The 27518-nt window shown below is 43.2% G+C and overlaps 1 protein-coding gene, 1 long non-coding RNA gene and 1 pseudogene across 6 annotated transcripts in view; 2 read left to right on the plus strand and 1 right to left on the minus strand.

Moving 5' to 3' along the window:
- Positions 1–25043, plus strand: part of Cdadc1 (cytidine and dCMP deaminase domain containing 1) — a 32438-nt gene extending 7395 nt beyond the window's left edge. For 2 of the 5 annotated variants that reach the window (XM_052733063.1, XM_052733068.1), the window contains 8 exons: positions 94–271; positions 3763–4332; positions 9014–9063; positions 13388–13432; positions 13577–13746; positions 16467–16656; positions 20362–20422; positions 24363–25043. In XM_052733063.1, coding sequence (XP_052589023.1) covers positions 94–271; positions 3763–4332; positions 9014–9063; positions 13388–13432; positions 13577–13746; positions 16467–16656; positions 20362–20422; positions 24363–24460 — 1362 coding nt within the window. In that variant the 3' untranslated portion in view covers positions 24461–25043. Of the gene's footprint in view, positions 1–93; positions 272–3762; positions 4333–9013; positions 9064–13387; positions 13433–13576; positions 13747–16466; positions 16657–20361; positions 20423–21168; positions 21608–24362 lie in introns of those variants that run through there. The other 3 variants (XM_052733067.1, XM_052733064.1, XM_052733065.1) reach the window with 3 other exon arrangements.
- Positions 2404–3756, minus strand: LOC128107323 (uncharacterized). Its single transcript, XR_008217043.1, has 2 exons — positions 3231–3756; positions 2404–2811 (listed from the first exon to the last, which is right to left on the minus strand). It is a non-coding gene; the product is annotated as an uncharacterized LOC128107323 (long non-coding RNA).
- On the plus strand, positions 17175–20355 carry LOC128107796 (aldose reductase-related protein 2-like; annotated as a pseudogene).
- Positions 25044–27518: the final 2475 nt, after the last annotated feature.

The following is a 27518-nucleotide window of genomic DNA, read 5'->3' on the forward strand; positions in this document are numbered from 1 at the left end:
GCATAGCTTTCATCTCATTAGAAAAACAAATATTACCCGTGGAAGGATAGTAAGAGTTTTAATTAATAATGTATTATTCCGTGTCTTAACCAGGTGAAGAAGACCGGTCTTGTGGTGGTGGAAAACATGAAGATCATTGGTCTTCACTGCTCCAGTGAAGACCTACACACTGGGCAGATTGCTCTCATTAAACACGGGTCCAGGCTGAAAAACTGTGATCTTTATTTTTCAAGAAAGCCATGTTCTGCTTGTTTGAAAATGATTGTGAATGGTGAGTACAGATAAGGCGGTGCTGGCAGTTCAGCTCATTTATCTGAGCAGGCGTGAGGGGAGACACTGCCTCAATAACAGATGGTGGGGAGTGGAGAGGCATGTTCGAAGACCGTTTGTACATGTAAGAGTTCAAGACTGAAACCATGGGTTCTGAGCTCAGCTCTGCCTACTGATCTGCCAAATGACCTGGGTAAATCACAGGCTAGTTAGTTGACAAAGGAAACCCCAATTTCAGTGGCTTAAGACTGTCTCTCACCTACAGTTGTCAGACACAGGCACTGCTGAGCAGCAGATGGTTTTGATCACATGGTTGGTTTGCGGGGTTAGGCATCATTCTTCTCCCTTCTTTTGTCATCCCGGGGCCTCCCTTGAGTCCTCTGCATCCACAGAAGGCACACCTGCTTCTTCAAAATGCTGCTTGCGGGAGAGCAGCTGGGGATTGTAGCTCAGTGGTGGAGGGCTTGCGTGGCACGGGTGAGACCACGGAACAACACAAAAGCTGTGACCTGGAGGCCACCCACGTTCTTTGTGTTTGTATCATTGCGGGAGCTGTAGGCTGTGGCTGGGCAGCCGTCTCTCTCCTACTTTCCTTTTCGTTGCTGTGGTAACACCAGGACCAAAACAAACATGAGAAGGAAAAGGCTTTCTTGGCTTTCAAGTCCACCTAAAGTTGATTGTTAGAGAAGTCAGGCAGGAACTCAGTTCAGGAACTGCTTACTGACTTGCTCCCCATGGCTTTCCTGTATAACCCAGGCCCAGGAATGGTACCACCCACAATGGACTGGGCCCTTACACACCAATCGTTAATAAAGAAAATGCCCCACAGACATGCCCACAGGACAGTCAGATAGAGACAGTTCCCTAATTTCTCCAGACTCCCTTTTCCAAAATATGGCTAAGTTTGTGTAGAGTTGACAAAAATTAGCCAGCACACTCCCAAAGGTTACTATAAACCTTGGAAGGGTCACACAAAATTTTAATGTGTAGACACCTAACTGCTTCTGATTCTATTTTATAGGTAGGCAAATATGCAGATGATTGTATCCTTTTAAAGGATGCATCTTATATATGGGTACCTAGTAGCTCTAGAAGGAAGAAGACAACAAATATGACTCCCAACCCTTTCCCTCAGGGATCACTTGGTATCAAATAAATGACACAGGCAATAAGTGATGCATGAGCTCAGAATCCTGGATGCTGTGTTGTGAAGGCTGGCACAAGCTGGATCTTCATGGCTGTGTTAGTTACTGTTCTGTTTCTGTGATAAAGTACCATGACCAAAAGCAACTTATGGACAAGTTTACTTGGGCTTGTGAATGGATTAGAGTCCATTCATGGTAGGGGAGGCATGGCAGCAGGCAGGCATGGCAGCAGGAAGCAGAGAACAGGAAGTGCAGTAAGTCTCCAAACTGCCCAAGCCCACCCCAGTGAGTTAGTTCCTCCAGCAAGACTGTACCTCCTAAAGGTTCTATAGCCTCCCCAGACAGTGCCACCAACCAGGCCAGGGACTCACATGCAGGCCAAAGCAGACATTTCTCATTAAAACCATCACAGTGGGTTGGATGTAGAACAGGGGTCTTCATGTTGCTAGCCAAGGCAGCAGCACATATAGTAATGGAAGCATGAAGTAAGGTTCAGCATTTGAATTGGAAAGGTCCTTTTGTGGAGTAGTGGTGGATGGATTGTGATTATTGGTCAGGGCTTCTGTGGAGAGCTTTGGAAGACTGGTGTAACTTCTTGGTTTTGTGTTATGGAACAGAACACATAAGAAATAAGAAAAGTCATGTGTTTCATTGGCCAAGTACACCTCATCTTAGTGTTTTGAGTGAATCAGAGCTGAAGTAATTGCTACAAATAACAAGTATATGAAGTAATTGCTACAAATCACAGTAAGAGGGTTACCTTAAGGACCATGTAAGTGACTGAGTTCAGAGTGAACTGAACTGCCTTCAGCATGTGTCTTAGGTTTTCTCTTGCTGTTCAGTGGTTATGAGTACTTCCTGTTCTTGTGGGGAACCTAAGTTCAGGTCCCAGCACCCAAGTCAGGCAGCACACAACTGCCTGCAACTCTAGCTCCAGGAAATCCAGCACCCTCTTCTGTGGACACTCGAACTCACGTGTACAAACACACAAAATAAAATCTTTTTATTGCACAAGCACATGAATAAATAATACAAAAACTTTTAATCTTGTTGAGCTGAAATCATACAAGATACTAGCAAAAAATTTTCTGTTGTAAACTATTCATAATTAACAAACATTTGGTACTTGCATAACAACTTCATTCAACTTTATTTTTTCGTGTTTGTTATCTAGTTATGTTTCTTTTACAAGTTGCTTGTTTATGTCTTTTGTTTCTCTTAAGGTCTTTTTCTTATCAGTATGTACTTTTATTTAATGAGCGAATTGTGTTTTTGTGTAGTAAAAGCTTCTTACCTTCTGTCATTGAATGAAGAATGTTGCTCGGGGTGTTGTTTTCTCTTTGATTTATAGGCTTTTTAAAGGTTGGTGGTGCTCTTCTCATCACTCCATCTTCACCTGCAAATATTTTTCTGTTAAAAATTCTTTGTGGTCAACAAGAATAGAGTGTGTAAAAAAACAGCATCATGAAACTCTTTGTGTGCTAACTTAAAACTAGCTAACAAAACCAAGGTTAAAGAAAGTGAAAGCAACAATTTTTAAAACCGAAACATTTTGGTGGGCATCTTGATAACTGCGAGGGGTCCCATTGTGTGTTCCCCTGTCTTGGTTAACTGGATGAGGAGTCACATTATTTAGTCCCCTATTTTGATTGTCTGGAGTTGTTTTTAGTTCAAAGAACGTTGCATTAAAGCATGACATTTTCCTCTCTCTTTAGAATGTGGCTTTTCAGAAGAATTCTGAATCTGAGACAAGAACATTTGTAGTACATAAATGTATCATTTATAATGATTTATTAACAAAACTCTAGGTCTTACCAAGTATTGGCTGTAACATTTCCAGAAGCAACCATGGCAACATGGAAGAGCTGGTGTATAACGCTCATGCTGAGTTTTCAGTCACACTTAGCAAAGCCGGGAGACCTACAAATGCCACCCGAGCTTTGGTAGGGGTTGGCAAACACTCTCCTGAAAAAGCCAGAGAGTAAATAGTTCAGGTTTTATAGGCAGCATAGTTTCTACTGTAGTCAACTCTGCCATTTGCGGGTACTCTGTGCATATGTAAATGAAGGGGTTTGTCTTTGAATAAATATGAACACTGAAATTTTAATTTCTCATCATCTCATATGATATAGAATATTCTCTTGTAGAGCCCATATTTAACCTATCAGCTGAATAAAAACTAGCCATAGACCCATTTTGGCCTGTGGGCATTTCTTTGCCAACCCTGACATTATGTAAGTGACAGTTTAGATGTTTGTTTTGGTAATAGTGGGCTGGATTTAGATAGAAAGCCTCTGTTCAGCTTATATCAAAACAATGACTTTTTTTTAATATTTTTATATTTTAGCTGGAGTTAACCGAATTTCTTACTGGCCTTCTGACCCAGAAATAAGTTTGCTCACCGAAGCTTCTAGTTCTGAAGATGCAAAGCTAGATGCCAAAGCAGCAGAAAGATTGAAGTCAAACAGCCGGGCCCATGTGTGTGTCCTGCTCCAGCCACTGGTGTGCTACATGGTGCAGTTTGTAGAGGAAACCTCTTACAAATGTGACTTTATTCAAAAAACTGCCAGAGCACTGTCGGGTGCTGACACTGATTTTTATTCTGAATGTAAACAAGAAAGAATAAAAGAATATGAAATGTTATTTTTGGTTTCAAATGAAGAAATGCATAAGCAGATACTAATGACTATAGGTCTGGAGAACTTGTGTGAAAACCCCTATTTTAGCAATCTAAGGCAAAACATGAAAGACCTGATCCTGCTTCTGGCCACAGTAGCTTCCAGTGTGCCCAACTTGAAACACTTCGGATTCTACTGTAGCAACCCAGAACAGATCAATGAAATTCACAATCAAAGTTTGCCACAGGAAGTTGCACGGCACTGCATGGTGCAGGCCAGGTTATTGGCATATCGAACTGGTGAGTTCAATGCTTAGTTCATACATGGGGCTGAATGGTTGGGTTACAAGTGGCACGAAGTGAAGTGGCTTCATACTGTTTATGGCAGATTCCTTGACTCTTAGGTTCTAAAGTATTGCTGTTCTAACAGTGTAAGCAAGTTACCCAGACCTTGTGTGTTCTGTGTTCTTAATTCAGCACTGCATTTACAAACCAGGACCAGGAGACCTGCATCCTGCTTGTTTCTTGCATGCATGATTCCACTAGTTACTAAGTCCTTCAGCAAAGATGGCACAAAAAGAAAACTAAAATCTCTCATTTTTATTTACTCCATAGTCCTTTTGTTCATATGCGGTTTTTTTAAAAGATTTTTTAATGTACATTAGTGTTTTGTCTGCATGTATGTTTGTGCAGCACCTTGTGCCCGGTGCCCTCAGAGCCCAGAAGAGGCTGTTGGACCCTGTGGAACTGGAGACATGGACGGTTGGTTGTAAGCCACCATGTGGGTGCTGGAAAGTTAGAATTCTGGGAATTTGAAAGCACAAATTTAGAAGGAAAAAAAAAATCAAGATAAAAGAATGCTATTACTGGGTTTTCTCGTTGTATGAGTCTGTCAGCAACTTAAGCAATCTTACTCTGTTGTACATGTGTAAAAGGAAAATATTACTTAGTGATGGTCTTTATTTTGATAAAATGTAGCATCTGAACATTATTTTCATATCTTACCTAATGCTTTATAGTGTAGAATTACCACTTTTTAAAATTCAACTTTGGATTAATTAGGGGAGTCCAGATGAGAGAAATGGTAAAGTAAGACTTATTTGGGACACATGCTATAGCAGGACTTATTTATTTATTTATTCATTTATTTATTTATTAGATAGGGTCCTATGCAGTCCAAGCTCCCTATGTAGCTGAGGATGACCTTGAACTTCTGGCCCTCCTACCTCCACTTCTCAAGTGTTGGAATTACAAGCATGCACTTCCTGGACCTGATTGGTGCTGTGCTGAAGATGAAAGAAACCTAGGGCCTCATGCACGCTAGGCAAGCACTCCACCACCTGAGCCACACCCCAGCCCAGAAACTTAACTATCCCAAGAAAGGAGGAGAAGAGAAGGAAAATCAGAAAGGCCTGTACAGATGGCACTGGTCTTTAAAAGACCTCAGGTCGAGTAAACGGAATGGAGGATCTCAACCAACCATGTACAGACTCTCCATGGAAACCTTAAAAGGTACAGATGTTCAAACCACCCAGACCCACTCAACTGGGTACAGCCTAGGTCTTGAAAAGTTCTGCAAGGTGTTCTGATGTTCCTCAGGGTTGACAAAGTCTGTAGAGTTTATATACTCTACTATAAATTACGTTTTGTATTATACCTGTGTCCACTTACTATTCAGTTTTATATATAAATCCATGCTGGTACATTTGATTTAAAAGGTTTTTCAAGGAACAGTTTTTGACAGTGGATTTTTTTTGCAGGGGAAGGTTCTGGACCTCAACTCCTAGTTAGGATGCAATTTGACTATCACTTGCCCATGTGAGCTCTTCCAGGGGAGAACCACTGGCATAATCACTATTTCCCTGCGAACTAGAGAGTGTTTATTAAACGGGGGATCCTTTCGTAGTCACAATGAGTGGTTCACGGGCTGGGCAAATAGCTCAGCAGGTAAAGTGCTAGCTGTGCGAGTGTGAAGACCTGAGTTTGGGTCCCCAGCAAACCCAGCCAGCACCCACCCAGAGAGCAGGCTATGGCCACAAGTGTTATTAACCCCAGGGCTGCAGCTGAACCAAGATCGGCCAGGCAGTCCAGCCGATAAGTTCCGGTGAGAGACCATCTCTCCTAAGTAAGGTGAAAAGTATGCAACACCCAACATCAGCATCTGACCTCCACAGGCACACACCACATATACACACAGAGTTCATAATCATTAAAGCCCGTGGGGAAAGTGTAAAGGAATCTAGAATTGAGGGATGTTAAGAAAATAAGATGTGTTATGCTGTTCCTGCAGCCACTCCCCATTCTGGCTGGGACAGTGCTCTGTAGGCATGGTGTTGAAGATAAAATAGGCAGGAGTAACCCAAAAAAAGCTGTTCTCATTTGCTCCGTGAGCCAGATGTTAGTGTGGCAAAGCATCAGAAAGCAGCTGTGGACAGTGCAGGTCCCTGGCCCTGGCCACTTTCCTCCTGATCAGGGTCTTCAGCAGAGCCAGGAGTCAGCCTTTTTATCAGGCACCCAGCACTTTTGATCAAGTGTTCTGTGAAGCACACTTAGATCAAGGCCAATGTTAGCACAGAACTGTAATAGAAACTGACATGCGCAGGGGCCAGCAGCTGCTCCGAGAGTCAAGGGCCTTTGCCAAGCTAGACAGCCTGAGTTGCAGCCCAAGCCCCACATGCTGTGGAAGAAGAGAATGCCTACAAGTTGTCCTCTGACTCCTACGAGTGCACTGTGACACGCACATGCATGTGTGTACACACACAAGTAGGATTTTAACAATGAAAGGAAGAAATAGATGTGCCTGTAGGCATGAACAGTAAACTAAAGGAGTCTCTGACTTCAGGCATCAACGAGCCTCAGGAATCTGTTCGGTGGTCATAAATTAGCCTTTCCTTCAAGCTGTGTATATAAAAAAAAAAAAACCCTAAAGAATAATCAGATTATAAGGGACAATTTTGTAAGAACTACAGATATGGTACATGCCTTTAATCCTAGCACTCAGGGAAGCCAAAGCAGGAAGACTGCAAGTTCAAGGCCAGCCTGGGTTTTCCAGCAAGATCCCCTCTCAAAACAAAGTCAAGGATCATCCCTGCTTGGAAAAGAGGTAGTGAACACTCTCTTACAATCAGCCCTTGTCAAAGTAGAAGTGCTGCTGATGGAGAAAGGCTGTTTCCTTCAGTGACAGCCCAGTCTGTCCCCCGAGACAGGAACGCAGCTCCCAAGACCAGATCCTAATACAGGAAAGGGGCAGGAGACGCGGCTTTTCATATGGAGAACTTCTGTTTTGCTTGCTTTTTATTTGTGCATGTATTAAGTACAGCTTTCCTTAGGTTTAGATGTTAAAGGTAGCTATAATATTGTGGGTATAATTTCCACCACTTCCTTAGAAGTGAGCATAAAGCATTAATTTATATTATTCCCTGCATTAAACAGTAAAGCTCTAGGAAGGAAGGGAACTTGGATACCGGATTTCTCCCCCGACACTGTGGAAGCCATCGCCACATACTCCCCAGTGTCATGTTCACCTCCTCCTAGCAAGGCTTCCTCACCCCTGCCGTGCCCCCATTCAGCTGTTAGCGGCTTGAGGTCGGGACTGTCGTTCCCTTCACCACCCAACAGTCAGCCTTTCCCCATCCTTTGTACACGTGACACTCAGCAAATGAAAGTCATTTTTAGGGAATTCCTTTTTTTTTTTTTTTTTTTTTGCTTTTTTTGGGGGGGAGGGGCGGAGGTTGGTTTTTGGGGGGTTTTGTTTTGTTTTGGTTTTGGTTTTTTTCAAGACAGGGTTTCTCTGTGTAGTTTTGGTGCCTGTCCTGGATCTTGCTTTGTAGACCAGGCTGGCCTCGAACCCACAGAGATCTGCCTGGCTCTGCCTCCCGAGTGCTGGGATTAAAGGTGTGTGCCACCACCGCCAGCAATTTTTAGGGAATTCTTAGCGTCAGAAAGAGATGGAGAAAAGGCAGCTAGGTTGGGTTAAGAGAACTAAATTTTAGTTAATTCCATATCTAGAAATGGAAATTTTAACTATTGGTAGGTAAAAAGGAGATCATGTATAAAAATGTTTACCAGAAAATACATATTGTGTACTATAATTTTGAAAACCTGAATGTGTTTGAATTAGAAATAAGAAATTTTATTGTATAACCATACTTTTTTAGAGTTAACTTGAAGGTATCCTAGTCTTTAATGCAGCAGTGGCAGGACTTCTCTCTGTATTGTCTGTAATGGAAAACCAGATGTGTAAATGCACTTTAATGGGAGAGCTGAGCTTAAAGGAAGTTGTAGGGGAAGACAATTGTACTCAGTCTTCAGCAGTATAAATGCCCTGGTAGAGGTACAGATAATTCTGATTTTTTCCGTAAACGTACCTACTTTGTCTCTTGCTGTGATAAATGCTATGATTTTTATAATTCATGCAAATTTGTTTTAGAAATTTGAAATTCACCCTAATATAGAGGGAAAAATAAGACCTTAAATAGAATTTCCATATGACTTTTTTTTTGCAAAAACATTTCCATAAAGTCAATTTTCTGTGATTAGAGTGTAAAAAAAAAAATGTTAGAAAAAGACAAACTTGATTCTAGAGCATGATTGTTCCACTAAATCCATTCTTTCAGAAACTTCTTATTCACTCAGCTTCACCATCTGTTAGAAGTGGTTGTTTAGATCCTGACCTGTCAGGGGAGAGTCTGTGAGGCTGGCTGTTCCAGTTACAGCCTGAGCTGAGGGTGCCACTGCCACTGGAGAGGTTGTCACAGGGACACCATGGCTGAGGGTGGACAGTGGCCCTCCCGTGTCTGGTTATTTGGTACCTCATTCCCATATTCCACACCTAAAAGGATTTCTCTCGAGAATTTTGTGTATTGGGACGAGGGATTGCCGCTGCTCCATTTATGATGTAAATGTGTTTCTATGATTGGGAAAAATGGATGCGTGGAACTGACAGCATTGATTTTTACTGAGATAAACATCTGTCTTTCAGAGGATCATAAAACAGGAGTTGGAGCTGTCATTTGGGCAGAAGGGAAATCTGTAAGTATGAAAAGAATTATTTAAATATTTAACCTGGATTGTGTTTAGTCAGTCTTTAAGGTGCTTCATTTTGATGTTTGAGACAGGGCCTCATTTTGTTGCCCAGACTGACTGAATCTATCATTCCCTCCATCCTCTGAGTGGTAACCACTACAGCTCATGCTGTTTAACCTGCTGAGGTGTTGGATTATATTGACTGATCGATATTAATGTTTTACTATTAATGCATTTTATTAAGTTGTATAAACATCTGCCCTTCCCTCAACAATTTTCAAGGTTCATCCATTAGCAAACATTTATTGAACACCTTCTGTGAGTTAGTTGGATACTGCCACAGTGAGCCCTAGACAATTCATTTTAATTGCTTTTTTTTTTTTTTTAAAGAGAGGAAGTGGTTTATTCAGCTTCACTTTCAGGTCACACTCCATCATTGAGAGCAGTCAGGGCAAGAACTCCAGGTAGGACGGCAGTAGACACCACGGAGGAATGGCGCTTACTCCTAGCTTTCTGTCTCAGGCTCATCTAGCTTTCCGACATAGCCCAGCATCACCTGCCTAAGGATGCACTGTGCACAGCAGGCTGTAGCCTGCTCCATCAATTAGCAGTCAAGAAAATGTCCCACAGATGTGCCCTAGACCAGTGTGATAGAGGCTGTTCTTCAGGTGAGGTTCTTATTCCAGGTGCCTCTAGTTTTGCTGTTGACTATAAAATGTAACCAGTACACCAGGCTTCTCTACCAACCACTGCTGCTTTGTCATCTCCTAAGCTGTAAACTTACTCACTTTCCCAAGCGTCATGTTCTTATCCTTTGCACTTTCTCACGGATGAGAGCAGTGAGCAGTAACCATACACAGCTTGAATGCCTTCCCGAGTCTTGAAATAACCTCCATCAAACCCATTATGTGTCATGTCTTTACATTCAGAATCAGTCAAGTTCTCAGGAAATGGGAAGAAAGCAGCCGGACTGTTTTTCTATGATATCACATGTCAGCACATGGCCCAGCTCCTGATAGAGTCCTTGATCCACAGGAAGCCTGTGAGCCAGGCCTTCACTCCTTGTTTATTTGTTTGTTTGTTTGTTTTTGGGGTTTTTAGCACTTTTGTTTTTCAGAGAGAGCACTTCTGTCTTCCCAGGTCCCACCCGAATACCCTGTCATGCTCTACTTACAGTAGTCAAGGAGTTTTCTAGCCTATAAACTTTCCCACTTCCTCCAACAGACCAACTTTAAAGGCCTAAGAACTACATAGTTGGGTTTGTTACAGCAGTGGACCCAATTCTCAGTTCCAGGCCTCCAAATTACACTTTTCTTTAGGAGGGGGCATGTAAGTCACAGCACACACTTGGATAGAATGAACTTCCGATAGTCATTTCTCTCCTTCCACCATATGGGTCTCGGGGATGACAGCAGGAGCTTTGCTGGCTGAGCCAGCTCACCAGCCCAACAATGGGGACTTAAATACCACATTCTCTGCTTGCATGGCCTCGTAGGGAGTGAGGGAGACAAAGAAGTCCAAAAGACCCTGGTATGTAAGTGTAATGACTGATATTGCTAGCTCACAGAGGAGGACCTGTACTCTGCCTCCAGAAATGTGGGAGATTCTCCTGCAATTTTGGAGTGCTGTTAGTCTTGAAGAATGAGTGAGAGGTCATCAGAGGAAGTCAGGCAGATCAGGAGGAAAATGTGCAGAGGCAGGCAGAGAGAGATGATGGCAAAATAGATGTGACTTGGCATACTAGGTGCCAAAATCCTGTGTAAAGTGAGCGTAGTATTATGCTGGACCATGGGGAATACTGTAGACCTGTGAAGAATGTGGGCTGTATCCTTCAGGATATCCTTCAGGAATGTGCATGCTCCCATAACACTAACCAGTAGAAATTAAAGCCATCCATATAAGTAACTTGAAACTTTCTAGGAGCTGTGTTTAAAAAGTGAAATAGGTAAGTAAAGATAAATGATGGAGGAAAGAATTGGAATCAACCTAAGTGTCTATCTGCCAATTAATAGATAAACAAATGTACACATGCACAATGGGGTGCTGTTGATGTATGGAAAGAATGAATTCTGTCATCTGCAACAATGTGGACGGACCTAGAGATTGTTAGGTTAAGTGAAATAAGGCAGGCACAGAAAAGAAGCTTGATCTCATTCGTGTGTGTGATGTAAATGGCTAGTAGAAGTTGAGGGTCCAGTTGTGGTTATCAGAGACTGGGAAGAGAAGTCAGCGGGTGGGGCACGGGAGGTGGATTGTGAGGACTAAATTACTGTTAGAGAGGAGTGAGGAGTGCCAAGTTCTGGTGTGCCGTTACAGGGTGACTAGATGATAATCATGTGTGTATAGTCCAAGGAAAAAGGAGTTTGAATATTGTCATCATAAACAGTAGGTAATTTATAGATAGGTTATATCTGACTTAAGTATCACATGTACCACATAGATAGTTGTGATATTTTCATGGATCAGTTAAAATAAGCAAAATATAATATATGTATTTAGTCAAAAATATCAAAACACAGCCGGGCGGTGGTGGTGCACGCCTTTAATCCCAGCACTCGGGAGGCAGAGCCAGGCGGATCTCTGTGAGTTCGAGGCCAGCCTGGACTACCAAGTGAGTTCCAGGAAAGGCGCAAAGCTACACAGAGAAACCCTGTCTCGAAAAACCAAAAAAAAAAAAAAAAAAAAAAAAATCAAAACATTTCAACATATAAACAACATAAAATGAATAATGAAATAGTCTATATTTTAATATTAGTTCTCAAACTTCTGTGTACATTTTGTATTTGCAACATCCAGTTTAGACTAGCCATGTGTGCCTAATGGCTATTGTATGGGACAGTACAGTCCAAGAATATTCTACGAGAAAAAAAAACGATTTGCATTATGAAAAGAAGTTGGACAAGAGGGAAATAGAGATTAGGTAAACAAAAAGGGTGATGAGAACTCAGAGTTATATGGGTTAGGAGGAACCAGAATTAAGAAGCATTTAATAACTACCACCCTGAACTCCTACTAGAATAGCTTCTCTGCCTAAAGTTCTCATAGCATTTGGTGTGATTCCTACATGACACATATCCCCAATTAGAGTTGTGGCCAGTCCCCAACCTGTCCCAGGTAAGACTCATGCAGGCAGCTGTTTGGGTTGCAACTGTGTTATGAGCCCCACACACCTGGCCTGTGGCTGGAACTCTGGTTGATGTTTAAGAGGCTGCTCAGCAAGCCATTCAGCATCTGTCTACATCTGCACTGCCTTGTGGAGAATGATATCCCTTTACCTGGAGGATAGATAGTGTGTGAGGTTCGCTTCGGCTGTGCGGCTAACTCTCGACCTTGAGTAGTTAATCCTTCTTGACCTCAGTTATTGTGAGGGAAATAGGGACGGTAACATTACTCTCCAGGTAGTTTTAAGGTTAAGCGATGGAGGTAGTACTGAGAATATTGTTCAGTTGTGGAATGCTGGCTCTGCATTTTTGAGGCCCCAAGTTTGATCTCCAGTGAGTACCTGCATGCATACATGTGCACATACACAAGTTAAAAAAAAGAATGAGATCTGCATGATGATTGACATTTGGTAAATAGTCAAGACACACTTATTGGTGAAATACTTGACAACTTTTGTTGGCTCAGATAATGATTCTTACTAAACTTTACAGTCAGTGATAGGTCTGTTGTTGGTACCACTTGCATACTTAGTGAGACCTGTAGCATATTCTAAATCATTGTAGACACTGTCGGTGAGAAATTGTCATCCCAGGAGTTGATACAGCATTGATATTAACACTAATATGACCTTGCTCAAGAGAAATAAGAAAGAGGCACCCAGGTGAGTTCTATGATCGTGTGTACATATGACAGATGCTCAGAAACATAGAAAGTTAAAGGAAGGTATATTTTTTATTTTCCAACTCAATCACAATAGCACATTTTTAGCCCAACAACAGAAATGGTTCAAAATATTTTTATGTTTTCTGACTTATAGTGCAATACAGTGGGTAAAAAATTCTCAGTTACTTAACAATACTTCTGTGTGCATAGCAATCTAATGTGTGTCAAGGGGGTTTGGAAACAAGGTACGAAACATGGCTTTTGATCCCTAGAATTTATGATTTGTTTGGAGAGAACTGTCTAGATCAAGTAAAATGATTTATAAGTTAAAGACAATGGTGTTAACTGCTAACATCAAAGACAACCTTGAGGTCACCTCTGAGGAAGGCAGCTATAAGATGAACTGATGCTATATTTCTATTTCAGTTTTTAAATTTTATTTGTGGGAGGGGATGTATGTGCATCAAGACACACAGCCATTGTCTCCTTTCACCATTGATTCCAGGGATCAAACTCGGCTCACCAGGTTGGGGGCACACACCTTTACCAGGTCAGCCATTTCTCCAGCTCAGATCTTGTAGTTCCCGATGGCTCCATTTGTTATAGAAATGGAGTGAAGCTCTTTCCATGAAGTACGAGGGCAAAGCCTTTCCGAACTCTCAAACTCACACCGTGCTCCTGCTGACCCTTGCAGAGAAGCTGTGACGGAACTGGAGCTATGTACTTCGTAGGATGTGGTTACAATGCCTTTCCCGTGGGCTCTGAGTACGCTGACTTCCCCCACATGGACGACAAGCACAAGGACAGAGAGATACGCAAGTTCAGATACATCATACATGCCGAGCAGAATGCTTTGACGTTTAGGTATGAGATGCTTTTCGCTTTCTTTCCTTTAAGATACAGCAGAGGGTGGTTGGAGCTAGTTTCCTTTTGTTGTCATCTGTTTGTCTTTTAAACTCTTAAGCAGTATTGTCAGAAATAGCATTGTGATAAAGCTTGGTCCTGCTCCGGGACTGGAGTCTATGGTCATGGACTTGCCAGCTCTTTCTGTTCTTCAGAAATTCTTTCTTCTTCCTCTCCCTAGGAGGAAACTATTGGAAGTTTGTCTTTGGGGACTTGCCCAGCTATTTCTTTTTGGATGTTAGTATCTTCTTTGTTTTCTAAATTTAGAGCCCATACATTTATGAAATGCTGTCTTGGTTAGGGTTACTATTGCTGTGATGAAACATCATCACCAAAATCAAGTTGGGGAGGAAAGGGTTTATTTGGCTTATACTTCTACATCACAGTCTATCACTGAAGGAAGTCAGGACAGAAACTCAAACAGGGCAGTATCCTAGAGGCAGGAGCTGATGCAGAGGCCATGGAGGAGTGCTGCTTACTGGCTTGTTTCCCATGGCTTGCTCAGTCTGTTTTCTTACAGGACCCAGACCATCAGCCCAGGGGTAGCCCCACCCACAGTAGGCTGGGCCCTCCCCCTTAGTTATGAATTCAGAAACTGCCTTACAGGTTTACCTACAGCCTAAACTTAAAGACACTTTTCAGCTGCTGCTCCCCCCTCTCCAGTGACTCCAGCTTATGTCAGGTTGACATAAGACTAGCCACACTCATACAGATTTTATTATGAACTAAGGGTTTTAAAGAGCCTCTGTGTGAGAGGACCAGGGCAGGATATCTGCTTGAGACAGTGTTTTCTATATATGACAGGGAAGCTGCACCCAGGAAATCCCAATAATATTGTTGCCTAAATGAGACTCGAACAATGATACCACCAGCTGACATGTCACAGTGGATGGGGAAATTCTCACATGGCTTTATCCCCTAGAAGAGCAACAGGCAAGTGATAGCTGTGGAGAGAAGGAGAATGAGTCTTCTCCAGGGTGAGCTCTCCGATGGGCTGGCCAATCCTAAGAGCTCAGCCCCAAACACACATGCACAACGCTAAATGATCTCAGCAGGTTGTATTTATAAACACACATGTGCACATACACACACACACACACACACACACACACACACACACACACACAGAGTTAAAGAATAAGAGACCAGGAATCTGAGGAGTGGGAGGGATTGGAGCGGCGAGGAGAATGAGGTAACTATTGAACTCGTATATGAAATTCTAGAAGAAACTTTGAAAGTGTTCTGTCAGAGATTACAGCTAGAGCTCCCTCCTTCGGAGGTTAGCTTGTGTTTGCTAAACTTCTCAGCATCTACCGTTAACGGGGTGGGGCTAGAGTACTAAAGGCTGAGTAAGACTCCTGTCCTTAGTAAGGCTCCTGTCCCGGGGGTGCTCCAGTGCAGGGCATGTGGTATTAGTTCTTTTTCTTGTTGCTGACCAGAAGCGTCTTTATAGAAAGGGTCGATTGTGGTCCCCAGCTCGAAGGCACGGCAACCAGAGCATGAGGAGGCTGCTTAGTTGTGTCTAGTCGGGAAGCAGAGTGGACAGAAAGAATGGGCCTTGGCGAGAAGCCTTGAGGCCCGGCACCAGTGACAGGCCTTCTCCATGAGGATCCACCTCCCAGAAGTTCCCCACTTTCTGAAGACATGAGCTCAAACCACACATGCAGATAGCTTCTATCCTCCTCATGTGCAGGACTCTGTGAGGCAGGCAGTGTTGTGGGCATCCAGCTGTCATGGACAAGAGGGGAGTTCTCTGGAAAAGCTGGCATCTGAGCTGAGCTGGAGAGGATGGCTGGGGTGATGGCTTGAAGGGAAACCACCCTAGCAGAGGAATTCTCATGTGCTCAGACACATTCGTATTCCAGTTAGAGTGTAGAGGGAGACAGGTGTGATGGCAGGGCCTGAGGTAGCAGATGGGGTGTCTGCACACAGCACCTGTATCAGTCGCTGTCCTCGGGGAGCAGGAACGAAACTCAGCAAGGCAGATCTAGAAGGTGCATGACTGAAGACAGCTGGCTGAGCAGAGTTAGCGCCAGACCTGCAGCCACACGAGAGCCTCTCTAGTCTAGGCTACCCCAGCATGCACCGAGAAGATCCTCTGCTAGCCTCCCGTCGTCTTCTGTGCAGCTTTCCTTGTTTACTCTCCACAAAGGTTTGAGGCATCATAGCCAAAACATTTTAAAAAGTTATGATTGGGGAAGGCTAAGAGAACTGTAGCTCGAAACTCGGCATTAGTACTTATTCATTAAGGGAGTGTATATCCAGTAGAGTTCAATCTTCCAGCTGCTGTGATGGCTTAAGGGCTAATAGACAGTTACTCAGCTCTTGGGGAACTGAACCCCGTTCTCCAGTACCATGATGAAGTGCATATGCAGAAAGGACCTCCCCGTGTGTGCACACTCATTTCTCCCTCCCCCATCCTCTGCTCTCACTTCCTTTGTAATAGGATGTCAAACATACTGATGTCTTACCTTGCAATCAAAGAGTTTCAGTTCTAAGGATTGTCATATTTTTGCATACTTTGAACATTTGCCAATTTAGCAAGAATATGACTTGATCATTATTTGTAATACTACAAATATTTTTTTTGCAAAACCTCAAATTTAAAGTTTAAGGATGTCCCTAAAGACTTACTTGCTCTTTCATAACAGTTTTTGTAATGTTTTATAATTTTTTTATAGGTGTCAAGATATAAAGCCAGAAGAACGCAGTATGATTTTTGTGACAAAATGCCCTTGTGATGAATGTGTGCCTTTAATTAAAGGTGCAGGCATAAAGCAGATCTATGCTGGGGATGTAGATGTTGGAAAAAAGAAAGCAGACATCTCCTATATGAAGTTTGGGGAGCTTGAGGGCGTTCGCAAATTTACAGTAAGTACATGCGCTTTTCCCAAAGTGTATTCCCGTTTGGTAACCTGCTGAATATTGTGAATTAGTGATTCTCACCTTTTGAGGACTGTGAGTGAGTTCTCATCACTGAGTTTATTTTTATGTGTACAAGTTTACCAAGGATCTCTGCCCTGCATATGTGTTTACAACTTTGCAAAGTTGTACATTGGCCTTCCAAGTCTCAATGCCCTCTGGTGGCTCACCATCTCTCTGGGCTTGGATAGAGGTACAACTAATTTAAGTAATCACACCACACAAACACTGTCCGCACATTCTCATGTGCACATATCATACTTAATAATTTTTAAAGGGGATAGAGATGGTTCATGGAAAACTCAGAATTTTTAACATACTTCTTTCTACTTAGGCTTTAAAAATGTGTTTTACTTTGGAATACTCTCAAGCATACAAAAAAGTTGTAAGAATTCTGAAAAAAAAAATTTTCCCAGAGATTGTTGACATGATATCAAATTACCCTCTGTTTCCATAATGCAATGAGCATGATAGAGCCACAGAATCAAGAAATAAAGTGTGACCTTGCTGCTGAATCTAAGGATCCAACCAAAGTTCCCGCTTATCCAAGTGGTGCTCTGGTAGAACCATCTTGTCCAGGATCACAGAGTCCTTTGTGTCAGCCAGGGGCTAATCCGGGCATCTAGCGCCCCATTAACAGTCTAGAATTTATAAACACTGTAGCCAAGTTTATAAAGCACTGTTTTAAAGTTTCAGCCTTATGTTCCTGTTCTATACAGTTTGAGCACAGGGAGCCAGAGCACACATGTACTGTATCCACATGTATATGTTATTAAAGCAATGTGTGCTCACTGTAGAAGACTAGGAACACTTCAAAATGTATATTATTCTATAACTTATAAATGCCACTGTCAACATGTTAATGTATTTTCTGTGCTGTTAGAAGTTCCTAAAAAATTACATTTAGTAATCTAACATATTCAGCCTGAATACCTAGCTTATATAATTATTTCCTCTGTTGGATAACTACATTATCTCCATTTTTATAGTTAAAAAAAGGCTTTATATAAATATTTTGAAATGAAAGTTTAGAGTTACTGATTTATACTATTTTGCTCAAATTAATAGATTTGGGTGGTTTGGTGTATTTCAAAACATGCCTTTTAAAAAAAATTTCTTATGTACTTCCCACACAACTTTTAAAAATCCCTCCCTCCTCTCTCTCTCTCTCTGTGTGTGTGTGTGTGTGTGTGTGTGTGTGTGTGTGTGTGTGTGTGTGTGTTATACACATGCATGTATGTGTGAGCTCACTGATGAGTGGTCATATCCAGGTCAGAGGTTAATGTCATCTTTCTCTATTACTCTCCGTCTTGATTTTTGAGACAGGCTCTCTTACTGAATCTGGAGCTCACTATTTCAGCTAGACAGGCTGGCTAGTGAACCCCCAGGATCCACACACCTCTTCATCCCCAGTCCAGGGTTCCAGTCACCCACCACTGTGCCTGGCATTTCTGTGGGTCCTGGGGGTCTGAGCTCAGTTCCTCATGCTCGTAGCCAGCTCTTTACCCACTGAGCCGTCCCCTCCTGATCCTCTTGTCTCCAGGGCTAACCCGAGCCATCCTGTTTTAGCAGTGACCGAAGTCCGGGTCACACTTGTACTCTCTAGTGCTCAGGCCTTCTGTAGCTAGTGTAAAGTTCCGTAGGGGGCTGGGGAGGTGGCTCTGGGGAAATAGTGCCTGCTGTGCGGACCTGAGGACCTGGGTTTGGGTCTCTGGGGTTAACATAAACACGGGCATAACCACTTGCGCCTGTAACCACAGAGCGGGGGAAGGAAGACACCCAGACAGGAGGAGATTTGCTAAGAATTGCTGGCTACCAGCCCGGCTGAAAACCAGCTTCAGGTTCAGTGAGACACTCTCTCTCAAGGGAATGAGGTGAAGAGCAATAGAAGAGGATGCTTGACATCTCCACTGACCAGTCCGTGGGCACTCACACATCCACATCTGAATAGCACATACACACACACCACCAACAACAACAAACAACGCAGATATCTACTCTCTCAGAAAAATTCCTGCAGCAACCATGGCACCTTCATGGAGCTCAGTACCAAAGCCAAGATGGCCATTGTGGATCTGGGTACCTAGAAGTCTCCCCCAGACCAAGTCAAGAAAGCCAAGAAGGTGGCCATTAGTGCAGGATATTGCCATATTGACTGAATATGCTTATTATAACAAGGATGAAGCGGGAGACACCATCCAAGATAAGATCAGAGAGAAAGTTGGGAGTGAGAGGACTTCTTCAGCAGCAGCAAGTTGTGGTCTACCTGCTTTGAGAGAACACTGCTGAACAGAGCCTTTCAGATGACATTCTGGAACTGGACTATCTGGAAGGCAGCTATGCTCACCAATATACCACCAACGCTCGCTGGAACTGGACTATCTGGACCTCTGTCTTATTCACTGGTCACAGGGACTTCAACCCAGAAAGGAGTTGTTCCCCTAAAATGATAAAGTCAATGTTCTCACCAGTAAAATAACCTTTTTGGATACATGGGAGGTCAGGGAAGAACTGGTGAATGCAAAGTTAGTAAAAGCCCTGGGTGTTTCCAACTTCAAATACTTCCAGATTAAAAGGCTCCTGAATAAGCCTGGACTTAAACATAAGCCAGTGACCAACCAGGCTGCTTGCTACCCGTACCTCAACTTGGACAGGCTGACCTAGTACTGCCACTCCAGGGTCATCAGCATCATAGCCTGTATATAGCCCCCTGGGCTCTCTAGACAGGTCTTGGGCCAAGCCAGAGGACCATTAAGTACTAGAGGACCCCAAGAATAAAGAGACTACAAAGCACAAGAAAAAGCTCAGCCCAGCTTCTGATTTGGTTCCATATCCAAAGGAATGTGGTAGTGATCCCCAAGTCTGTGTCAGCAGCACACATCCATGAGAACTTTGACTTCCAGGTGAGTGAGGAGAAGATGGCCACCACCTTCAGCTTCAACAGGAACTGGAGGCCTGCCTGCCTGCTGCCTAAGACGACAGTGATTATAAAAGAATATCCGTACAACCCAGAGTACTGACGCCAAATCATCTGATGAGACTGCCTGGTGGATTCCCTCTTTGCTAACATGCACCTCACTCCTCTCAAGCCCTTTTGGCCAAGCTTGGCTGACATCATGCTGTGGCAGCCTTGATGGAGGACAAAAATCTAAGTAATGCTGCATTCAAATTCTCATACTGAACCGTGGGAAGACTGTTGCAGGGAAATGTGATTCAGAAACATTTCTTGCTCTAATATTATCTAACTACATGTTTGTCAAACACCAGGAACTCTGATAACACTGGTGGTATAAAGATTAAAAATAATAAAACTAACAATAGTAACAAACATTAAAAACAAAAGAAACACCATAGAAGGTCCTGGAGATAGGCTGAGTTGCTCATCATGGGCATGCAGATTCTAATTCTGTCTTTGTGACCTGGGGCAATTACTACACTTCTCTAGTCTTTTGTTTATCACCTACAGAAGCAGTGTAAAGGATTGTTAGAGTCCAGGTCATTCAAGGTCAATGCCTTATTAGGCATGTAGACATAGACACATTAACTCCATTTCTTGTACTTTTAAAAGCTATTATAGTAATAGAAAGCAAGGTATTGATATGCCACTTATTAACTCATTTTAAACATACAAATAAAATATTTGTACCTCCACAGTGGCAGTTGAACCCATCTGAAGCTTACAGTCTTGATCCAAATGAGCCTGAAAGGAGAGAAAGTAAGTATTTCTAAGTGTTCTGTTGAGGCTGTGAGCGAGTTTCTAGGATCAGGTGATGGAGCCGTGTGTGGGTAGATTCAGGATATTCTCTTCTACAGATTAGGTACCTTCGTTCAGTTTGTTCGTAAACATGTGTTCTGTATGTGAGGAGCTTGCTGCTTGCTGACTACTCCAGTAAACATAGGACTAGAAAACTGAAGGTGCAAATTGCCTTTGTTTGAAACAGTGAGCAACAACCCTCTTCTACACCAGTGCAAAAGCTTCTTGGGAGTGAGAGGGAGTGCAGATGCGTGAGGGCTAGTGATGAGGGAGGGGTGTCTGTGTTCTTCTAGAATAAAACCACAGTGACCCAGAATGTTCAGAGAATAGAAGGATTCTGTTTATTTCAATAACTGAATTAAGCAAAAATTACCACAAGTGAGTCACTAGTCTTCACATTTAATATTTACATATTAATAAAAACCATATTGAATGTAATATATCTTTGAGAATTCTTACAATTCCATAAGTGTATGATTTTGAACATGATGCTTTGCAGTTTTATTTTAAAATAGTAGCTCAGTTGTGACTGTCTGGGTTCTAAGTAAATGGAGACTCTTGTATATTTTCTTAAGATCAGTAATGATTTGATTATCTTGAAAAATCCAGAAATATAAAGGTCTCTAGGAAAACATGAATGTCTTTTTTATTATTTACAATCTGGAAAAATACATAACTACCGCATTTCTTGTTAAAATTTCATTAAGAATTCAGATCAAAGATGTGACCCTGAACCAAGGTGTTTGAGGGGCAGTGAAAGTGCTGCTGTGCTTAGGGAGGGAATGTCGAGTGCCAGCGGTAGAAAGACACACGCCTTTGTCTGGTAAAATTAAGAGCATCTGTCCATCAAAAGATCCCACTAAGAGGGTGCAGAGGCAAGCCACGGAACAGAAGACATGTGCCACTTAAAATCAGCTAAGGCCTGTGTCCAGGATTTCCCACAGCTGCATCTCAGGAGGAGGAAGACATGCCTGCCCGTGACATCTCGTGAGGACAAGGAAGGCTGCTGGTTGTCAGGCAGTGTTCTTAACCACCCAGGCAACTGTTTGCTTCTTGTGACAGTCATTAAGCTCAGCTTATGTTTTGTTGCATTTTTAAACAAGAATTTTATACCAATAAATAACATTCTTACCTCCTTTTCAATTATGGAACAGCTTCATAGTGTATAATTTACTTACCATGAATTCACCCCTTTAAAGAACAGAACTACATGGCCTTTGTACGTTCAGAGCTGTGTACCCATCACCACAGTATAACCCCAGAGTGTTTCATTACTGTACAAAGAAACATGATACTCGTTATAGTCGCCCTGTCCTTCCCACCCCAGCCTAGTCAATGCTAGCAGCTTTGTGCATTGTCTCTGCTGGCCATTTTATATACATGGACTCATACAGTATGTGGTTCCCTTTTCAACTTCAAATCTGTGAAGAAACAGGCAGGAGAATCAGAGAAATAAAAGCCAGACTTCAGCTCTGTTGCCACACGGAAGCTTGACTCCAGGTCATATCCTTTTGACTAGCTGTCGAAATGGGAAGGAGACATACCGCTTCATGCAATCTCAGTGACTGGCAGGAGCACACACAGAAGGGAGGTGGGACTGTGAAGGCCTGCCCCAAGTATCCTACGCTGTAGAAACAGAGCTAAGTAAAGTACTTTTTAAAAATAGATACTAGACTTTGAAGACAATAAAGGAAATGTTCAGGGACCCATATTCCCCTCAAGAACTGGAGGTAAGAGGAACATGTTGCTAGAATCTGAGTAGCAAAGTAAGCAAACAGTAAAGTCAGAGGTGATCCAGCACAGCCGTGGAAGCTACCGTGCAAGGCAGTGGGGATCTGCTGAGAGTGGGCACTGAGCCTGAGGCTGCTCTCAGGTGCTCCTGGGGGTCCCCCAACAGAAGCAAATGCAGTCTTTAAGAGGAAGCAGCATCAGCTGGACTCACAGGGGATGAGAGTTGACATAACTGTCAGGCCAGGAGGTGTGAAGGAGAGTGGACTCCATGCATGGGGTGGACGGTAGCAGTCAGCTCACAGTTAGACCTGGGGACTTGTGCTGGAACCATCAGACAGTGTAAAATATAAGTGAACGAGCCCATTGAAAAGTGACGCTACATGTGCTGACATGCATCTAATCCCTGCTCCAGGGAAACTGAGGCAGGAAGATTGTGATTTGGGGGGCAGCATGGGCGAAATGTGAACAAAGTATTAGGAAAAGGGTAAGGAATCTTGAAAATGAAATTTGGAAAAATGAAAAATAGTTGTTAGCCAGTAGGTGAGGTAAGCTGCTGTTGTATAATGGGCACACCGTTGGTATTGGAGGGATACAGCTTAACGATAGACTACCTAATGCATACTGCTGGCAAGTGGGTTGTTCGTGTAGAACATGATGACGAGCTCTTACCTCACTAATATTCAAGACTAAATTCCAAGAATTAAAGAGTAGAGGAAAAGATAATTTAAAGAGGTGGGTTTTTTGGTTAAAAAAAAAAATACTACATGTTTTTATGACCTAGAGTTGTATATATATCACATATAAATCCTGTTTAGGACACAGATGAATGCTGATTATAAAAGAAAGTAATTGAGAAATTAGGATACATTCCTAGCAAGGACTTCACAGCAGCAGAAACAAATGTCTGGTAATCTGTGAGCAGACTCAGGCATTTTCTGAGAACACTACCAAGGGCGCCAAGGGCCGAGGGAGCAAAAGATGGGCGTTCAGAGTTCCCGTGTGTGGTGGGCAGGACTGGAACTTTAAGATACATTGTCTAGATTAGAGATGATCATGGCCCAGCAAGTTGGCTTGCAAGCCCTGGAGGAACTTGTGTCGAGTGTAGGTGACAGACAGTTCAATGTAATTCTGATCTTCAGAACAGATGCTGGGAATGACATGAAAGTTTTTCTTAAGAGATAGGATTTTTAAAGAAGTATGTAGTATATTCTATTCACACAGTAGGGACCTACTAGGAAGTAAAATAAATGGTCCATGGCTACATTCTTCAGTATGGATGAATTAGAAATATAGTGTTGAATGAAGACAGTAAACTGCCCAGAACAACCTGTAGAGTATCCAAGAGGAAGCCAATGTCTAAGAACCAGTGAACTAATAAACAAGTTCCTCTGAGTGGGCTGAAGTAGGGGAATGAGATGGGGCAGCATGTGGGCATTAGTGGTGACATAGTTGTTTTGGACAGCATGTTCTACTGTCCCCATACAAAGTTGCTGCCGATTTGAGCAAGACAATTCTTTGGGGGATAGTTGATTCCTAAATGTTTGTTTTATTATCTAGCTAAATCATAAATATATTTGGAGTGTTTCAAATATAGCGCAAGAAGTCAGGGGCAGGGCTTCCAGCTCCCCTTGGGAAGACAGTTGTGGCAGTTTTTATCAAGAAGCTGGAAGGTGGGGGGGTACTTGCAGGTGGTGAGTATATTCACTAGTGGATTCATGGGTGTGTAACTATGCCAAATAAATTGGGTTTTCCACTCTCAATATCTTTTAAGCACATGTACATTATGGTGCCAGTAAAACTGTAGAGACCAAAAGCCAGGAAGAGCTTGAAACCAGTCCTTCTCCTGGCATGCCCCTTCCAAAGGCCAGCTTCCCATGCTGGGGGCCTGCGAATGTGAGTCTGTGTCTGTTCCAGATGAATAATGGCTCCTGTGTACTCCCCACCCCAAGAAAGCTATGTGAGTTAGCTGCTCTCCATTGCTGAGTGAATCCAGGTTTCGAGGGTTATCAGATACTGTATTATCTGAGTTGTCTGGAATTAGTATAGGCTGAATGCATTTTAGAGTGTGTGATATTGAGATGGGTGAGAAGTTGAAGGTCAAGATAAATACCTGTTCCTCCCCGTGGGTTCTATGTGTACTTCCTGACATGAAGTTATTCTTGCATGCTAGACGGTGTATTGAGGCGCAGGTCCACAAAGGAAGAACAGCGCAGCAGCAAGAGGCCACGTCTGGAAACCCGCTCTGCAGGCCGGGCTACACTGCAGTAACCTGTGTGCTTTCTTACCGCACCTCTCAAATTCAGCCTGTGGGTTTGTGAATGACTGAAAAGCTTTTACGGGGCTGAATTCTAGTTAGCCTATGAGCGATCTTACCAAGGACCTTTTTATTTTTAGATGTGTTTCTTAGCACGTAGTGTGTTCTTTCATTACATTAAATGGTGTAGCAATAGTTTGAGACCAATATCAGACCAACGGGACCTATTGCTGTTTATCCAGACTCTGTGCAGCCAGTTTCAAAAGGGCTCATTCACAGGAGGGGATCTTCTTTTGACAAATAGTAATTCCTTTGGATTACAAGGATACTAATCAGTAAACTGCTCCAGGGAATAAAATGACATGGTCATCTTTTAAGACTCCATGTATAGCTAACCAAAAGGCTGCATTATACTAAGTCCTGCTAGCCAGAGCTTGCTGAAATCAGATCGGCTCGAAGTTGCTGTGCCCATTCTTCATTTGAAGTGTGTTTTATGAGTGGCCTGGACATTTAGATCAGCGGAGCAGTGCTGTGGGAGCATGTGCCAGGTCCTGAGCTTCCTCCTGAGCACCACAAACAAATAAAATGTCAACCTCACCTAAATGTGTTGTTGTTGTTGTTAATGATGATGATGATGATGATGAAGTTGTTGTAGGGTCTTGCTCTGTAGCCCAATCTCACCTCAAAAATCACCATGTAGTCCAGACTGGTCTCCAGCTCATGGCTGGTCTTCCTGCCTCATTCAGTCTCCTGCATGCTGGGTTCAGAGGCATGCACCGCCACGCCCATCCTCTCCTAATATCTTTGCTGTGTAGGTTCACAGTAGCTTGTTGGACCACAGTGCAGTTATGTCCCTGATTTGGGTAGCAAGCGGAAGAGAATAAAACTCTCAGGCAGTTCTGCTGTTTGAAGTCACTGACTCCTGAGGTCACTAATGGTAAGCCTCAAATTAGATTGCGGTTTGGGACTGGGAAGATAACTCAGTCAGTAAAGTGCTTGCCTTTCAAGCATGAGGACCTGAGTTCAACCCCCTGCAGAACAAGAACAAACAGCCTAGGCACAGTAGAAAACACCTGTCCTGTAACCACAGCATTTTAGAGGCATCTCAGGCTTGCTGACTGGCCAACCTAGCCTACTTGTGGGTTCTCGACCAATGCATTCTGTCTCAAAAAATCGGGTGGATAGCCCCTGAGGAACAACGGCTCAAGTTTCTCCATGTGAGCACTCACACATACCCCTGCACATACACACAGACTTCGATCATGATGTGAATGGGGAAGAACCATTTGCATGTGGAACATTGAGACTATTTAGAATTCTTCCTCTGTATACCACCTCCTACATAACTCTCCATCCATGTAACTAACAACGGTGTCGTATGGCTTTGACTTTGGAAGAGAAGGCCTTTTAACATTTGCAAACCTCAGAAATACTCAGTCTTAAAAATAAACATAGCCAGGGGCTGAGGAGATGGCTCAGAGATTAACAGCATTTGTTTCTTTTAAAGAGGTCTCAGGTTCAGTTCCCAGCACCCACATGGTGGTTCTAGGAGACCCGATGCCCTCTTCTGACCTCCTCACATACACACATGCAGGCAAAACACATGAATAAATCTAATTAAGATTTTAAAAGATAAACAGATCCATCCTTAATTATGCCTTGTGAGTTCTCTCTTTTTATTTGCTGAGAAACTTCTAGAAAATGAGCCCACAGATGAAAGTACCTTGGGGGGGGTGGGGTGTGCTGACCCTTGGATGGGAGGGTGCCTCATGTCTCTGTAGGAGAGCTTGGTTTTGCCTTTTCTTCTGCCCCTTCACAGCATCATAGGGTGTCGTGGATCCTCCCATTAGCCTTTCAGAGATAAACACAGGACAAACCAGAGCCCTCGTCATGGAACAGCAGCCTGCACAGGTATAGGACATGAAAAGGGAGTGTGAGCAGCATGAGAGGTAAGGAATGCTGCTCTAAAGACCACCAGTTAAGTCTTTACTGTTATCAATATAAAATTCTAAGACTGCCCACTGTCAGGGTTCTTGGTTGTTGTAGCCATGCATGCCTTAAGTTCTTGGATTTTTTTTTAACTAATATTGCATCTATGCCAACTAGGTTCTCAAGCAGCAAATATTTACTTAGTCTCCCTGTCCTCTCTGACCGCATCCCAAATGGATCACAAAGATCTCTCCAACCTTCCTTCTCTCAACTCATTCCATTGTCCCAGCCTCCAATCCCAGCAGGCATTCCATTGTCCCAGCCTCCAATCCCAGCAGGCATTCCATGGTCCCAGCCTCCAATCCCAGCAGGCATTCCATTGTCCCAGCCTCCAATCCCAGCAGGCATTCCATGGTCCCAGCCTCCAATCCCAGCAGGCATTCCATTGTCCCAGCCTCCAATCCCAGCAGGCATTCCATTGTCCCAGCCTCCAATCCCAGCAGGCATTCCATTGTCCCAGCCTCCAATACCAGCAGGCATTCCATTGTCCCAGCCTCCAATCCCAGCAGGCATTCCATGGTCCCAGCCTCCAATCCCAGCAGGCATTCCATGGTCCCAGCCTCCAATACCAGCAGGCATTCCATGGTCCCAGCCTCCAATCCCAGCAGGCATTCCATTGTCCCAGCCTCCAATCCCAGCAGGCATTCCATGGTCCCAGCCTCCAATCCCAGCAGGCATTCCATTGTCCCAGCCTCCAATCCCAGCAGGCATTCCATGGTCCCAGCCTCCAATCCCAGCAGGCATTTCCTGGGAACACACCAGGGAAATTTTCCTACCAAGCAACACAACGGGCTATCACACTCCCCTAAAATCCAGAGAGGAAAAAGAAACTGAGAAACAAAACAGCCACCCAACAAAGACAAAACCAGATATCAACACCTAGAACTATGTCATCCCAATCCCAGATGCCTGGTTGTTCTGTAAAAACATTAACAACCAGGACAGTATGTCTCCACTAGAGCCTAGAAACTACCACAGCAGGTGCCAAATATCCCAACATAGTTGAATCACATGAAAAAGACTGTAAAACAGCCTGTATGGAAATGATAAAGTTCCTTAAAGAGGAACTGAATAAACCCCTTA

The sequence above is a fragment of the Peromyscus californicus genome, unplaced genomic scaffold, assembly GCF_007827085.1.
Source record: "Peromyscus californicus insignis strain IS unplaced genomic scaffold, ASM782708v3 Scaffold_12__1_contigs__length_115047231, whole genome shotgun sequence".
In the NCBI taxonomy this organism is placed as follows: Eukaryota; Metazoa; Chordata; class Mammalia; order Rodentia; family Cricetidae; genus Peromyscus; species Peromyscus californicus.